Raw genomic sequence first — 17,948 nt, forward strand, 5'->3', positions numbered from 1 at the left:
TGAGGTATATAAGATGCTTAAGGGAAGTGACAGGGTAGATATAGAGAGGATATTTCCTCCTATGGGACATTCTGGAACAAGAGGCCATAGTTTTAGCCTAAGGGGTGGCAGGTTTAAAACAGAAATGAGGAGGAATTACTTCAGTCAAAGGGTCGTGAATCTATGGAATCGTCTACCCCAGAGTGGATGCCAGAACGCTGAACAAATTTGAGGAGATAGATAGGTTTTTAATTAGTAGCAGGACAAAGGGTTATGGGGAGCGGGCAGGAAGGTGAAGATGAGGCCAAGATGAGGTCAGCCATGCTCGTATGGTGCAGCAGGCCTGAGGGGCTGAATGGCCTACTCTTGCTCCTAGTTCGCATGTTCTAAAATTTTATCTGGTCTCCATCCCTCTGCCTGACAGTAACATCGTGAGCTCTGTGATGAATTCTGTAGATTTTTGCTTAGTTTGTTTTCTCCCATCTCTCCATTTTCCTGTCCATTTCACGACCAGTATACTGGGCTGGTGAACAATTCTCAGATCTCTGTTGAATTTTACACTCCCCACCCGGCCCCCACCAGCATAATTGAAGGTGGGTGGCACGTAAAAATAAAGTGTGTGGTCTTTCCACCCAAACCCGCCCTGTCCCCAATATTACGGGGGGGGGGGGGGGGGGGGGGGGGAGCTGGTGAGGCATCAGGCAGCTCACCCAACCCGTACTATTAAGTAGAGACTTAACTGTCACTTAAGAGCCTCAATCCACCTCCAATGCAACTTTTCAGTCTGAAAGTTTAAAGTTTATTTATTAGTGTCACAAGTAGGCTTACATTAACACTACAATGAAGTTACTATGAAATCCCCTTGTCGCCACACTCCAGCACTTGTTCGGGCACACTGAGGGAGAAATTATCATGGCCAATGCCCCTAACCAGCAAGTCTTTTGGACTGTGGGAGGAAACCGGTGCACTCGGAGGAAACCCACGCAAACACGGGGAGAACGTGCACATTCCACACAGACAGTGACCCAAGCCAGGAATTCCACCCGGGTCCCTGGCGCTGTGAGGCCGCAGTGCTAACCACTGTGCCACCTTGCCGCGAGAGAAGTGTGGAAATTGGAAGAAACATTGACATTTTTCAGTTCAGGCAATTAGCAGGAAATGGAATGAATACAGTCCTCATAATTTAACCCTTTAAGCCTGTCTGCTGCATTCCCTCCAAGGCCAATGTATTCTTTCTTGGGTGCAATACCCAAAATTGAATGCAAAACTTCAGGTGGGGGTCGATCCAGAGCTTTAGACAAATATAGCACGACTTCTGTCCTCTTGCAATCCAGCACGCTTGAAATAAAGCTGAGCGTTCCACTCACTTTTTAAAATTATTTTTGCTCCTGTTCACTAACTAGTCCTGCGCAATCCCTAAATCTGTCCATTCCACTACAGTTCCTAACTGCTCATCTTTTAGAACATATCTATCTAGCTTTGGTCCAAGGTAAACGAACACACATTTTCCCATGTAGAATTCCATCTGCCATTCAGTTAATGTATGAATATCATTTTGCAGCTTTCCATTTCCAACTGCAGTCTTTTCTGTGCCACCTAACTTAAGTGCATCAGGAAATTTGAACATCTGGCTCTGTATTCCTTCATTTAAGTTGTTAACAAATACAATGAAAAGGTCAGGCCCCACTCGAGATTCCCGAGGGCATTACCAGTCACACGTTAATCATGTCTGCCATGGCTGAGTTGGTAGCACTCTTACTTCTGAATCGGAAGATTGTGGGTTTACATTCCACTCTCGGACTTGAGCACAAATTCAAAGCTGATACTCCAGTGCAGTACTGAGTGAATGTTGCTCTCTTGGGTGTTTAAACTTAGGTTCTGTCTCACCTCTCAGGCGGAGGCAAAAATTCCAAGCCACTATTTTGAAATCCCCAGGCTAATATTCAATCCTCAAACAGCAACAAAAAATAAATTATATGGTCATAAGAACATAGAAATTAGGAGCAGAAGTAGGCAATTGACCCCTTTGAGTCTGCTCAATCAAATCATGGCTGATCACTCCCTGGTCTCAAATCCACCTTCCTACCTGTTCCCATATCCCTTTAACCCATTTTTAAGATCAGGAATATATCTGTTTCCTTCTTGAAACCATTTAATTTTTCAGACTCCATCGTGCTATGAGGCAACGTGTTCCACAAATTCACCATCCTCTGCGAGAAGTAGTTCCTCCTGATCTCAGTTTTAAATCTACCGCCTCTCAACCTATACCTGTGACCTCTTGTTCTAGATTGCCCCATAAGAGGAAACATTTGGTCGACATTTACTTTATCAATCCATTTTAATATATTATATACCTCGATCAGATCCCCTCTCATCCTTCTAAATTCCAGCGAGTATAAGCCCAAACTGTTTAATCTCTCCTCATACGCCAACCCTTTTATCCCCAGAATCAATCCAGTCATTGTCACATTGCTGTTTATGGAAGCTTGCTGTGCACATATTGGCTGCCACAGTTTCGACTCACAACAGTTCACTTCAAGGTATTTCATTTGCTGTAAAGCACTTAGTGAGAAGTCCTGTGGTAGTGAAAGACGCCTTATGAATATAGGATATTCTATTCTTATCCTATCAGGTTACCAGGTTAGGTCAATAATATACATAACCGGCGAGGGGCAGCAAAAATCAGAAATTGCGATCTCGCCAGCGAGATTCACGACTTCTGGGTTTTGCCAGATCTTGAGCCCCCACCGATGATCTTCAGGGTGGAGAGTATGGGCTCAAGCTACCACCCTATTATACAGCGAGAGGTTAGGATCTAGAATACCCTCCTGAGAGTGCAGCAGATTTAACTGCAGCTCTCAAAAATGAATTGAATAATTAAGGAGAAAAATATTACAGGATTATGGGGAAAAAGGATGGGCAGTTGGTTGAGCTGAGTTGCTCTTTTTTTAAATTCATCTGTGGGACATGGGCATCACTGGCTGGCCAGCATTTACTGCCATCCCAAGTTGCCCAAGGGCATTTGAGAGTGAACAACATTGCTGTGGCTCTGGAGTCATGTAGACCAGACCGGGTAAGGACAGCAGATATCCTTCCCTAAAGGATATTAGTGAACCAGATGGGTTTTTCCGACAATCGACAATGGTTTCATGGCCATCAGTAGATTCTTAATTCCAGAATTTTTTTATTGAATTCAAACTCCACCAGCTGCCGTGGTGGGAATAGAACCTGGGTCCCCAGAATGTTAGCTGAGTTTCTGGATTAATGGTCTAGCGATAATACCATTAGGCCATCACCTCCCCTGTCAATGCTGCCCTTCTTATAGCGAAGTTAGGCATGTTACAAGATTAATTACAAATTATCTCTTACAGTGTTCACCTCAACTACAGTAGGAAGGTTTCTGACATGCAATGATGTTTGTTCTCCACTGTTATGAGATCCGTGGAAATCTTTCCCATTGTGGGTTCATGAATTTTGGGAATATTAAGGTTATAATGCTAAAAGCAGCACAATCAGCGATAGAGCGACTGAAATGTATTTAATCCTCCCATTAATGTGAAATGGCATATTATAAAATACAACTTCACTTTTCTCAAAATCAAGCACTCCTTGTGTTTACCAAATTGATTCTTTTGCCCCCATTCATTCTGCTTTCCAGCTCAAACCACATATTGTGAGACAGGAAGTGAGACAGGAAGTGACTGCCGAGGTACATTGAGGAATAGGACAAACATATAAATGAAATGCTTCTGCATCTTAATGAGTCATCTTGTGACTCGCATTCTTCTGAGTCGGTCAAAATAAGTGATGTTGGAACAGAGGTTTTAGAAATAGCATCAGCTGCGATAAGTAAAAGTGAAAAATAAATCACAAGAAGCCATTAGTGAGACGCAGCTTTTTTGAAATCTCTTGTCTCGTTCAATGTGCAAGATAAACAAAACTTTTACTCTGTTAACAGCTATCCAACTAATCTGATTAGGTGGCAAATGATACAAATGATTCTACTTGGAATTAGTAAACCAAATATTTTTTCATAATTCACTAACCCAACATATTCTCAACTTTTGGATGTTCAGCCTATATTTTTCAGGTTATGTAAGTGTAAGTTACGTAACTGCCTTTGACGAAGATCAAGGCAATTTCGGTCAGTCCATATGTCTCTTCATAAGGAAGATTTTAAGATGATGCCATTAGAATGGAGAAATGTCAGCAGTACGAGTAGGCACCAAGATTAATGGAGCATGATTGAATGATTGTTCCCTGTCGGTCTGATGGGCCAGCAGAATAACTAAAACATTAACAGTGTACTTAGTGGTCTGCTGCTGACCTAAAGTAATCAAAATTGCCACTGGCAAAACTGTTGAAACTCAATAGCATGATTTTGCCTACCTGAGTGGAGAAGTAAATCACTTCACTCTGCACTGCCAGTTACTTCCTGTTACAATTAAATTTGCAATCAGAGCAGCTTTAAAAATTCATTTTAATGAAATCAGACTAGACCCTCGAGCTATTTGACAACAGACACTATTAATCTTCCCCACAAGAACTGGACATAAAAAGCAAACTTAATTTGAAGTCACTTACAGTTTTCGATATATATTCTTTACTGACAAATACCATTAGACAGTAAACCTAAAAAAATGCGACAAGCGCTCACAGAACATCTATTATAACTAGCACAGTCAGGCGAAATGCGAATGCTATCTAAAACATCTGTATGTCTTTTTTTTTGCTGTTCTCATACTGTTATTATCTTCAGCGTGGCCTTTGTTGAACTGGCACAGTGAATAACATTTGTCACAAGATAAAGATGGAGACGAGAGAGGCTGTAATTTACAAAGTGAAAGAAAAGGCACTTTCTCTCCCTTTTGTTGGTGGAAAATTACATGTACTGATTGAATCAGACATCCAGTGATCCTTGTATTGTACATACTGGGAAAGGGAAAATTGTCAAGAAAGTGTTTTGATTCGCTTGCTGATTGTCATGTTCTCAAAACCCAAATGTCTCAGAAGGCTCATTATCACCAGTGGTCCCAATGGTTACAAAAAGTTCCATTACATATTTCTCAAGCTCACTTAAAGCTTCCATTTTATAATTTAAAATTCCCCTAAATGAATTTCGAAGGCAAGCTATTGAAGGACTGACATACATACAGGAAATATTCTTCCACTTTTGATATTCAGTAACAATTTTTAAACATATTAGCAGAGCGAGCAGCATAGAGGCTTTGATTTGATTAACTGTCCAATAGAAATATGTTGCTAGCATATAATGATACTTGTGTAAGGGAAAGGCATCCGGCTTGAGGTACTCTACTTTTAATCAACTCTTCCTTATGCCACAATGGGCTGTTAAAATCTGAAGCACGTTGCCTGAAAGTGGTGGAGTCAGCTTCTGTAAGAACTTTCAAACGGCAACTAGGCACATACAAGGAGAGGATTAATTTCCAGAGTTATGAAAAAGCATAATGTGTGGATAAATTGGACAGATCTTTCAAAGAGCCAGCAAGACACAAGAGTTGAATGGCCTCCTGCTGAGCGGTAAGATTCCAACAGTTGCACAGTGACCTCAGTGTCACAGGCTTAAATTCCAGCTTTGCCTGGCACTTTTTCCAAGCTGGCTCTCAAACAATGAGCTGACGATTTTCCTGATTCACCAATCTCAGCAACTCAAGAGGAGAGAGGACAAATGGCCAGCAGTAACCATCAATTCAAATTTGTGGTGCATCAGTAAGAATTCCTACTAATGCATCACAAAGCAGAACTAGCAGTAACTGCACAGGGCATCCCTCGCATAGAAACATGTCCCACAGCTGTTCACAAAGTGTAAGTTGACTCCCGGGTCAAAGGAGATAGTAGATAGGATGATGAAAATATTTGTCAAAGGGGTATGCCACAATCTTACCATCTTGTCCCACTTGTCCTTTGGCGAGGCGAGGTGGTACGATTGGGTGAGAGGTGAAATATCAGGTTCGCGCCCAGTTTCTGGCCTCACCCGATCGTACCGGCCCCGTTTTTCTGGCGAAATTGGCTCCGCACCCTTGACATGCCGAGCATGTCATTAACGATGCTAGTTTGTCATAGAATCCCTACAGTGCAGAAGGAGGCTACTCAGCCCGTCAAGTCTGCACCAACCACAATCCCACCCAGGCCCTATTCCCATAATCCCACATATTTACCCTGCTAATCCCCGACACAAGGGTCAATTTGCCATGGTCAATCAACCTAACCTGCACATCTTTGGACCATGGGAGGAAACCGGAACACCCGGAGGAAACCCATGCAGGCACGGGAAGAATGTGCAAACTCCACACAGACAGTGACCCGAGGCCGGAATTGAACCCAGGTCCTGGCGCTGTGAGGCAGCAGTGCTAACCACTGTGCCACCCTAATTCTGGATACTATCATCCGTACTCACTTGAACTTACCTGCTCTCCAGTCGGCTTCTCACTGACGAGAATCACAGCTGGTCTCCATCAGTGGAGACCAGACGTGATGGCCTTGCTGCAGGGATCAGAGTCCATTAAAGGCCCCAGGTGGCCGTGGGCAGGGCAGTGCAGTGCCAATGGGGCAGTGTCAACCTGGTAATGCCCACCTCGCACCCTGGCACTGCCCATCTGGCACCCTGGCACTGCCAACAGGCATCATAACTGTGCCACGGGCAGTGCCAAGGGGGTAAGTGCTGAGTGGGAGGAGGGCCTGAATGGGGTGGAGCAATGATGGTGGGGGCGGGAAGGGGAGTTCAGCATGGTGATTGGGGAGGAAGAGAACTCTGTCGATTAGGGTGATCAGGTGGGAGCGGGAGCGGGAGGTGGCAATGTCCATGGGGGAGACCAGAACAGGTACAATTGGTGGGGGGGGGGGTCCCAATGTCCAGGGGGCAGATGGAGAGGGAAAAAGTGGGAATGGGAAGACCTTGGGGTGGGCCTCTAATTGGTATGGGGAGGCGCTTCACTCTGCCCAGTCACCAGCCGAACCAGCAAAAACTGCCTGGCTGCACATGTGGCATGGGCCTCCACCATGTTGCATTAAATCCCAGCAGTGGCGCAAAGAGCCCCTTAATTAGCCAGTTAAAAGCCTCAACTGCCCACAGGCGAGCTATGGGCCGAATGCCTTCCTAACACCTATACCACAGCTGGAAAAGTGATGTGGGTGTAGACAACGAGACACCAGAAATGGCACCCATAGAATTGCAACCAAATATATGGTTCCCCCTCCCCCTTCACTCCACCACTTGTACATCCATCTCCGCAGATGCCAGAAAACCCAAACGTTCCGAGCAGACAGGGAGGAGTTGGTAGGGGCTTAGGAGAGCTAGGAGGGGACACGAGAAGTCCTTGGCGGGTCGGATCAAGGAAAACCCCAAGGCTTTTTACTCTTATGTGAGGAATAAAAGAATGACCAGGGTGAGGTTAGGGCCGGTCAAGGACAGTAGTGGGAACTTGTGTATGGAGTCAGTAGAGATAGGCGAGGTGATGAATGAATACTTTTCTTCAGTGTTCACCAAGGAGAGGGGCCATGTTTTTGAGGAAGAGAAGGTGTTACAGGCTAATAGGCTGGAGGAAATAGATGTTCGGAGGGAGGATGTACTGGCAGTTTTGAATAAACTGAAGGTCGAAAAGTCCCCTGGGCCTGATGAAATGTATCCTAGGATTCTTTGGGAGGCAAGGGATGAGATTGCAGAGCCTTTGGCTTTGATCTTTGGGTCCTCGCTGTCCACGGGGATGGTGCCAGAAGACTGGAGAATGGCGAGTGTTGTTCCTCTGTTTAAGAAAGGGAATAGAAATGACCCCGGTAATTATAGACCGGTTAGTCTTACTTCGGTGGTTGGTAAATTGATGGAAAAGGTCCTGAGAGATGGGATTTACGACCATTTGGAAAGATGCGGATTAATCCGGGATAGTCAGCACGGATTCGTGAAGGGCAAGTCGTGCCTCACAAATTTGATAGAATTTTTTGAGGAGGTAACTCAGTGTGTTGATGAAGGTAGGGCAGTTGATGTCATATACATGGATTTTAGTAAGGCGTTTGATAAGGTCCCCCATGGTCGGCTTATGATGAAAGTGAGGAGGTGTGGGATAGAGGGAAAGTTGGCCGATTGGATAGGTAACTGGCTGTCTGATCGAAGACAGAGGGTGGTGGTCGATGGAAAATGTTCGGATTGGAGGCAGGTTGCTAGCGGAGTGCCGCAGGGATCAGTGCTTGGTCCTCTGCTCTTTGTGATTTTTATTAATGACTTAGAGGAGGGGGCTGAAGGGTGGATCAGTAAATTTGCTGAGGACACCAAGATTGGTGGAGTAGTGGATGAGGTGGAGGGCTGTTGTAGGCTGCAAAGAGACATAGATAGGATGCAAAGCTGGGCTGAAAAATGGCAAATGGAGTTTAACCCTGATAAATGTGAGGTGATTCATTTTGGTAGGACTAATTTAAATGTGGATTACAGGGTCAAAGGTAGGGTTCTGAAGACTGTGGAGGAACAGAGAGATCTTGGGGTTCATATCCACAGATCGCTAAAGGTTGCCACTCAAGTGGATAGAGCTGTGAAGAAGGCCTATAGTGTGTTAGCTTTTATTAACAGGGGGTTGGAGTTTAAGAGCCATGGGGTTATGCTGCAACTGTACAGGACCTTGGTGAGACCACATTTGGAATATTGTGTGCAGTTCTGGTCACCTCACTATAAGAAGGGTGTGGAAGCACTGGAAAGAGTGCAGAGGAGATTTACCAGGATGCTGCCTGGTTTGGAGGGTAGGTCTTATGAGGAAAGGTTGAGGGAGCTAGGGCTGTTGTCTCTGGAGCGGAGGAGGCTGAGGGGAGACTTAATAGAGGTTTATAAAATGATGAAGGGGATAGATAGAGTGAACGTTCAAAGACTATTTCCTCGGGTGGATGGAGCTATTACAAGGGGGCATAACTATAGGGTTCGTGGTGGGAGATACAGGAAGGATATCAGAGGTAGGTTCTTTACGCAGAGTGTGGTTGGGGTGTGGAATGGATGCCTGCAGTGATAGTGGAGTCAGACATTTTAGGAACATTTAAGCGGTTATTGGATAGGCACATGGAGCACACCAGGATGATAGGGAGTGGGATAGCTTGATCTTGGTTTCAGATAAAGCTCGGCACAACATCGTGGGCCGAAGGGCCTGTTCTGTGCTGTACTGTTCTATGTTAAAGGAACCGTGGTGCACGAAAACTGTGCAGGACCTAGTCGAGAAGAAAAGGAAAGCATACAAAAGGTTCAGAGAGCTTGGCGAAGATAGGGATCTAGATGAGTATACGGCTTGTGGGAAGGGACTAAAGAAGGAAATTAGGAGAGCCGGAAGGGGTCACGAGAAGGCCTTGGCAGGTAGGATTAAGGAAAACCCTAAGGCGTTCTATAAATATGTGAAGAGTAAAAGGATGAGACGTGAAGGAATAGGGCCCATAAAAGGTGAAGGCGGGAAAATCTGTACTGAACCAGTAGAAATGGCAGAGGTGCTGAATGAGTATTTTGCCTCGGTTTTCACAGAGGAGAAGGACCTGGGTGGATGTACTGCGGCCTTGCGGTGGACTGAAAAGATTGAGTATGTGGACTTCAACAAAGAGGTTGTGCTGGAATCTTTGAATGGCATCAAGATAGATAAGTCGCCGGGTCCGGATGGGATGTACCCCAGGTTACTGTGGGAGACGAGGGACGAGATTGCAGAGCCTCTGGCGATGATGTTTGCGTCATCGATGAAGACAGGAGAGGTGCCGGAGGATTGCGGATGTGGTTCCTATTTTCAAGAAAGGGAATAGGGATCGCCCAGGAAATTACCGACTGGTGAGTCTGACCTCAGTGGTTGGTAAGCTGATGGAGAAGATCCTGAGGGACAAGATTTATGAGCATTTAGAGAGGTTTAGTATGCTCAAGAATACTCAGCATGGCTTTGTCAAAGGCAGATCATGCCTTATGAGCCTGGTGGAGTTCTTCGAAAATGTGACTAAACACATTGACGAAGGGAAAGCGGTAGATTAGGTTTATATGGATTTTAGCAAGGCGTTCAATAAGGTTCCCCACGCAAGGCTTCTCGAAAAAGTGAGAGGGCATGGGATCCAAGGGGCTGCTGCCCTGTGGATCCAGAACTGGCTTGCCCAAAGGAGGCAAAGAGTGGGTATAGATGGGTCTTTTTCTAAATGGAGGTCGGTCACCAGTGGTGTCCCCAGGGATCTGTTCTGGGACCCTTGCTGTTTGTCATTTTCATAAATGACCTGGATGAGGAAGTGGAGGGATGGGTTGGTAAGTTTGCCAACGACACGAAGGTTGGTGGGGTTGTGGATAGTCTGGAGGGATGTCAGAAGTTACAGAGGGACATAGATAAGATGCAAGACTGGGCGGAGAAGTGGCAGATGGACTTCAACCCAGATAAATGTGCAGTGGTCCATTTTGGCAGGTCAAATGGGATGGAGTACAATATAAAGGGAAAGATTCTTAGTACTGTAGAGGATCAGAAGGACCTTGGGGTCCGGGTCCATAGGACTCTGAAATCGGCCCCGCAGGTGGAGGAGGTGGTTAAGAAGGCGTATGGTGTGCTGGCCTTCATCAATCGAGGGATTGAGTTTAGGAGTCCGGGGATAATGATGCAGCTATATAAGACCCTCGTCAGACCCCACTTGGAGTACTGTGCTCAGTTCTGGTAGCCTCATTACAGGAAGGATGTGGAAAAGATTGAAAGGGTGCAGAGGAGATTTACAAGGATGTTGCCTGGATTGAGTGGCATGCCTTATGAGGATAGGCTGATGGAGCTCGGTCTTTTCTCCTTGGAGAGACATAGGATGAGAGGAGACCTAATAGAGGTGTATAAGATGTTGAGAGGCATAGATCGGGTGGACTCTCAAAGGCTTTTTCCCAGGGTGGAAATGGCTGCTATGAGAGGACACAGGTTTAAGGCGCTGGGGGGTAGGTACAAGGGAAATGTTAGGGGGAAGTTTTTCACACAGAGGGTGGTGGGCGAGTGGAATCGGCTGCCGTCAGTGGTGGTGGAGGCAAACTCAATGGGGTCTTTTAAGAGACTCCTGGATGAGTACATGGGACTTAGTAGGATGGAGGATTATAGGTAGGCCTAAAAGGTAGGGATATGTTCGGCACAACTTGTGGGGCCGAAGAGCCTGTTTTGTGCTGTAGTTTTTCTATGTTTCTATTATCTACCAGGAGGGATGATCGGGGAGGGAGGGCCAGTTGGATTTAGTTTTATCTGGGAGCCCATGGATGGGAGAAGAAAAGATAAAAATACTTCCTTTTAAAAATGGAAATGCACCTGAATTAATATAGAACAGGACCAATTATTTCTGTCATCATCTTGCACTTTATGTAAAGGTGATGCGGACTGAAATTTACTCAAACTTCCCCCTGGGGTACTATAGCCATTGTTAGGTTATAAGCTCCACAATCTATTAAGATCTTCCCATTATTAATGCATCACAGTTAAAAATGTGCCTTCTTTTTTGAATGACACATGTCAGCATTAAGTGCACTTACCTTAAGTGTTGGTGCATTAGCTTCCAGCTACAGTGCTCTGACAAGCTGTACCACAATTTCTATACAATGTTCATACTCCCATTTTATTGTTAATTGTGCAGATTGCACTTGTATGGCCCAGAAATACTGAGCTCACCAAGAAGCTGCATGCACAGTACACGGTCGTACCGTCTGCCAGAGCAGTATCTTCACATTCTCAAAGCAGCAGTTTTCGTTATTTCTGACAGAAACTAAACGTCTGAAGTCACTGCCTTTCTCCAATCCCTCTAGACATATTGATTTCCTAAATGCATTGATATTTATCATTATATCAAGGGCAATGAATCACTGGCCTCATGTTCCTGCAGGCGCTGACGTCCTTTTGAAGTGTAATTTAATTTACGCTTTTCTTTTAAAGGGAGATAAATCATTTTGGCTTCTCCCACTCCTTTTCAACAATTTCCTGATTTAAATAGCATCAGTAGAATATCTTTGAAATAAAGTCAAATATTGCTCTCATCATTTTGTACACATTGTGAAATATGGCAGTGTATACTTCCTTCTGAACATGCAATGGGTCCTAACACCTGGGCTCCCCAGCCGTGGATTTTGGGGGTGCCCCAAAAAGGTGCTGGGGAATCCCTCTTCGAACATTGTAGGTAAGCATTTGCATGGCAATTTTTCAGAAGTGTTTACTTTCCCTGGGTAATTGCATTGCACTGTCAACCATCCAAAAACACAATATAAATCGCTAACCTCGGATGGTTCTGCCAGGGTTACGCTAAAGTAAAGTTTATTTATTAGTCACAACTAGGCTTACGTTAACACTGCAATGAATTACTGTGAAAATCCCCTAGTCGCTGCACTCTGACGCCTGTTCGGGTACACTGAGGGAGAATTTAGCATGGCCAATGCACCTAACCAGCACGTCTTTTAGACTGTGGGAGGAAACCAGAGCACTCGGGAAGAAATCCATGCAGACACAGGGAGAATGTGCAGACTCCGCACAGACAGTGACCCAAGACGGGAATCGAACTGGGTCCCTAGCACTGTGAGGCAGCAGTGCAAACCACTGTACCACCGTGCCGGTGCAACTAATAGTTACTCCGAAAAAGTTGGAAGAATTTAATCACCTGGATCAATCCTTGCATGGGTCTCCCCTAACTCCAGACCGTCCCAGAGAACTCCCCCCTCCCTAACCAACTAACGACCTCCTGACTTTCCATTGGATTCCCTCCACCCCTCATTACACAACTTCCCCACCCACAATGGGCTCTCCCCCTGTCCATGCACTGGCTTGAATCTCCTCCCCGCTCTTCAACAACCCAGATGGACCCCACGCCACTCCCTCACCTGGCTGGTCCGGCTGGATTTCTTGGACCTCCCCTGCCACATTCCCCATCCCCCACCTCCCCACCCCCCAATTTGAAAAGATGTCAAAAAGGAAAAGAAATATTGAAAATTCCTCTCCAATGCCCTTTGACGACTGAAATTAGACCAGGTAATCACAGACCAATATTTATATAACCTGGCACCTACCTCTTGAATGGTGTGATCTCTGCAGCATGAAACCAATCCAGCTCCCTTTTGAAGATACTCAGTGCATGAGCCACCAACTCATTCCAGAGATCAAATATCCTCTGGGAGAAGAAGGATTGCTTAACATCTTACTTATTTCTGTTCTTGTGCAATTTATAATTATGATCCCAGCACTTCCTAATCTATCTAATTAAAATAATTTGCCAATGCGAACACATTATTTGAGAGACTAGATTAAATCACACCTTGGTCTCCACTTCTGTAAACTTAGTTGTTTAAGCCGTTCTAGATAGCTAAGGTGCTTTAAACTGGGAATTTGTCTTGAAATCCTTCTCTGAAACTTTCCCAAATCCTCAATATCATCCATAAATAGCATGCCCACGTGACACAAACAGTAATCGATTGGGGACTTGCTAAACAAAAGTATTTTAATCCACACCCAAAATTAGCCAAGATCAATAACAGAGTATGTTACACGCAAACCCAATTCACCATCAGGTTCTGATTCACATCTAACCTTTTTATTCCCCAGAAACAGCGCAATTCATTCTCGCCAGCTATCCTCGGGTTTTGTTCTTTCAAAGCATTCTGTCGGCAGTTTGTAACCAGCTGTTCTTTGTTCCCTAGCATTCCTACTGAGACATCTGAATGGATTTGACTTCATCGCATAAACTGCTCAGCAATGCTTTCACAGCGGGACACCAATGTTTATCCTCAAGAAGGGGTATTAATAAAATAGTATTGTAATAAACATGCTAATCATGGTCACACAGTATTAGACAATGACAAGGAACGCTGCTGTGTTCTTGATCAGTATTATGAGCTATTTAATTTTAAGATAATGAAATGATGTGCAGTTAATATCCCAGAATGCTGCGTCCTACTTCAGCCAACAGTACCTCTTTGTTTGACTTGTCGAACAGGCAATTCAGAACTTGTTCAGGATCAAATATCCTCGAAGGACCACAGCACAGCAGAGTATAACAAGCACTTACAACAATTCTATGTTTATTTCACAGCCTCATGTGAAGAAATAAAACAGATGAAAATGCTCCAGGCTAGTGCAAAGAATAATACATCACAAAAAGCCAAATTATTTAAGACTCCATCAAAATATATGCTCCTTCTCCCTACTGAGAAGTCCATGTTTTGATATCCTAAATCAGTTCATTATCGACTCAGGTGCCCTGTCACAATAACTCTCATAACAATGGAACTTTGTTTCTATAATAATGTGGTGGAAAATGTTAATATTCATTAGTTTCTGCACATTTATCCATTGGTATTGTGAAATCCAAACTCTTTTGCGAAACATGGCATATCAAATGGGCAGTGCTTTTCACAGCTTACCTTTACAGCTGGAAATGAAAGACAGCTAAGATTGCCCTGCATCACTGGGTAAAGCTTATTATAATGATGAAAACATACCACGTAACACTGTAAGCCTGGTGGTGGCACTTATTTCTCCAACACTGTTGGAGGCTACACATTCATAAATAGCCTCATCTCGTGGTGTCCGCAATGGCTGTATTCTAAGAACAGACCCAGATCCATCATCAAACTCGATCACCTGTGAAGATAAACAGCGACATTGTTGCTAGGTTTTAACAATTGTTTAGACCTCAGTAATATAAGCAATTCATTGAGAGTATAGTTGACAACATCATTTTCCTTCCAGCTGCCTGCCTTTGTGTTTTGTTTTGGAGAATGGAAAGAAGGAATCGAGCTGCAGCAGATAACTGTTCATGTGTGCTATTTCAAACACATCTAGTTACAAACATTAGCAACCTAAGTCAATGTGTCTTAACAATTTTAATGATTTGATCTTGATGGGCACTTTCCTGGTAACCCATTAAAATGTTAGGGGGCAATCTCACCAGAATTTGGTAGCGTGTTGTTTCCGGTGAGAAAAACGGTGTGTTTCTCTCCAGAGCTTACAACACTGTCGAAAAAACCCAGCTGGGCGAGTATCACGCTGTCATGCCAGGGGCGGGGCCTCAACACGCCGGCAAAGTCTGGCTGCACTGAGATTGGGGCGCCTTGTTTAAAGGGTGCCCCAATCGGAACGTGAATGATTCTCCACCCCCCCACCCTCCCCCCTTAGGCCTTAGGGGTTTCCTGCAACACCTTGATCAGAGTCAGCGCCAGCACCTACCCCACTCCTGCCATCAGAACCAGCATTTCTCTCCCCCATCAGTGTCGGGATTCAACACCCCACTCTAACAGTCAGTGCTGGCACCTAAATACCCTTATCCATTCCCCCCACCCCCGCGCCCCACCGAACATCAGAAACCTTTCCCCCCGACCAGCCACACAGTCTGGGCGGAACCCCTCCCCCCCCCCCCAAACATTGGATTCCCCCCTCTCCCCACACCCCACCCACAGTCAATGCCGGCAGCAGCTCCCACTCCAGCCATCGCCGGCATGCCCAACTCCCACGTCTGCTCCCGGCCACCACAACGGACAAATAGATTCCCCCGCCCCTACCTCACCATCAGTCTTCCACTGGGGTCTGTCCCTGGAACAGGTTGACACTGCCAGGTTGGCATGGTGCCAACGTATCTGGCTACACATCAGAGCAGAAACAATCTGTTCTCTTCCAAAAGGATTTGGTTTCAAATTCTGCATGCGAAGAGTTCACTGCCCTCCCATAACATTTCCTCTCACATCTGAGTCCACTGCAAATTGCAAAGTTAGTGCAAGGATTTACTTTCTTTGCTCCTAACTTGCCCCTCTCTGTCTGCAGCCAGTGACTCACACCTCCGGACAGTTCTTCATGTCTGGTTCCATGGTAGCTGGTAATCCAGCAGCAGCAACTCAAATGTTGACAAACTATTTCCCAACAAGAAGCATCACAGCCTAAAACTGTTAATTTTAGATTCTGTTGTTGTAAAACTTGATCATTTCGTTCAGTGTGAAATGGACAGTGCGAGCGCTGCAGATTGATTCAAAAGAAAGATTGGAGCATTTCGATACAGACAGATGGCCAGAAACAACACTCCAACAACTTGCAGAGAGTGGGGTGTTGCTCAGGACACAGATTGAAGCTGACTTCAAACTGCCTCGTTAAGACAATGCAAGATGAACATTGGGCAGCATCGATCTATCATTAACTTCTTCTCTCATCTAGTTCAAAAAAAGATAAGTTTATTGACTGTGGAATGCTTTGATAGGGTTAGAAACAAATCCAAGCTCTTTCCTTTATTTTGTGAGGATCAGCAGTTACGCTGTACAGCTGACAAATGGACAATGGTGAAAATTGGAAGCCGAGCAAGAAAGTATTTTTATCTCACAGCACGCATATAAACTAAACACTGAACCTACGTAAGTCAGATTACTACCATGTCCCCATTACCAGTGACTGGACAACATAAAGATATCAGTTTGGTAATGGGTGGATTCAAAATCAATGACGAGATTAGTTTGAGAAAAGATAAGTTGTTGCACTGGTGTGTCGTGGCCCTCATCTTTCAGCTGAGGTTATCCTTTATAAATAATAGGTCAGACAATCCCATAGGGGGTATTTTCCATTAAGAGATTTCACATTCTCAAATCATGTGACCTATTCTACTCATGTCATCCATTCTCAGTTACTTCCAATCCAAATAAACTAAAAGCATCAGAGCTGGAGGTAGAGACTAGAAACAAAGGGTTACACTTTATGAACTGGACAAAATCAACAACACATAAGTTTAACAGGAGCAATGATAGTCACTCCTTTCTTTGGTTTGCTGAGTGAGACTGAAAATGGGAAGGAAAATAACTTTATGCATCTTTGTAATACAGCCTCAGAGAACTCACAGTAACTCAAGATGTCCGTATTTTCAAACGACATCAAACTTCAGATGGCACAAAAACAGCAGTACCCACACATGGAAGATCATATGATTTGAAAACGCAAGTATTTTGTGAAACAAAATGCTAAATAACATGCTTCTTCATTCACCATCCTTCACATTTCATTCAGTACTCTCCCAAAACGGTGTCCTGCTAAAATAGAGGTGGACAACTCCTGAGTGTGAATCTCAGGGATGCAAGCAGTGCTTTGGCAAATTTAAGACAAGATTTGCTGTGGCTCAATTGACAGCACTCTCGCCTCTGAGTCACAGAGTTCCGGGTTCAAGTCCAACTCTGTGGCTTGAGTACAAAAGAATCAAGGATAACACTCCTTTGCAGTTTTGAGGGTGTGCTGTATCATCGAAAGTGCCATTTTTAATAAGAACCTAAAAAATAGGAGCAGGAATAAGCCAGTTGGCCCCCCGAACCTGCCTTAGCATTCAATATGATCATGGCTGACCTGACTGTGACCTGAACTCCACTTCCATGCCTGCATCACCAACCAACACCAGCCCCAACCGTCCGATTACCATTGACCCCCTTGTAGGTGGGAAGCACAGTCGGTTGCACTGCTGCCTTACAGTGCCAGGGCCCTGGGTTCGATTCCTAGCTTGGGTGACTGTCCATGTGGAGTTTGCACGTTCACTTGTGTCTGCATGGGTTTCCTTTGGGTGCTTCGCTTTCCTTCCATACTCCAAAGACACACAGGTTCGGTTGATTGGTCATGCTAAATTGCCCCTTAGTGTCAGGGGGATTAGCAGGCTAAATACGTGGGGTTATGGGGATAGGACCTGGGTTGGATTGTTATCGGTATAGACTCGATGGATCAAATGGCCCCTTTCTGCACAGTAGGGATTCTATGATTTTAGATCAAAAATCTCTCTAATCCCACCCATAATATATTAAATATATAGATTTCAGATGAGACATGAAACCAAGACCCCAACTGTCTGCTTGGTTGTAAAAAATCCCATGGCACTATTTCAAAGGAGAGCAGGGGAGTTATTCCCAGTGTTCTGGAACCCTGGATGACTCAGGATATTGAGGCCCTGGTCAAGAAGAAGAAAGAGGCACATGACGTGCATAGGCAGCTGGAATCAAGTGAATCTCTTGAAGGATA

At 44.8% G+C, this 17,948-nt stretch overlaps 1 protein-coding gene across 14 annotated transcripts in view; it reads right to left on the reverse strand.

Moving 5' to 3' along the window:
* Positions 1 to 17,948, reverse strand: part of ptprda (protein tyrosine phosphatase receptor type Da) — a 595,150-nt gene that overhangs the window by 304,894 nt on the left and 272,308 nt on the right. For all 14 annotated transcript variants that reach the window (XM_078214119.1, XM_078214118.1, XM_078214117.1 and 11 more), the window contains exon 4: positions 14,420 to 14,561. In XM_078214119.1, coding sequence (XP_078070245.1) covers positions 14,420 to 14,561 — 142 coding nt within the window. The remainder of the gene's footprint in view (positions 1 to 14,419; positions 14,562 to 17,948) is intronic.

This window comes from Mustelus asterias, chromosome 6, assembly GCF_964213995.1.
Source record: "Mustelus asterias chromosome 6, sMusAst1.hap1.1, whole genome shotgun sequence".
NCBI lineage: Eukaryota > Metazoa > Chordata > Chondrichthyes > Carcharhiniformes > Triakidae > Mustelus > Mustelus asterias.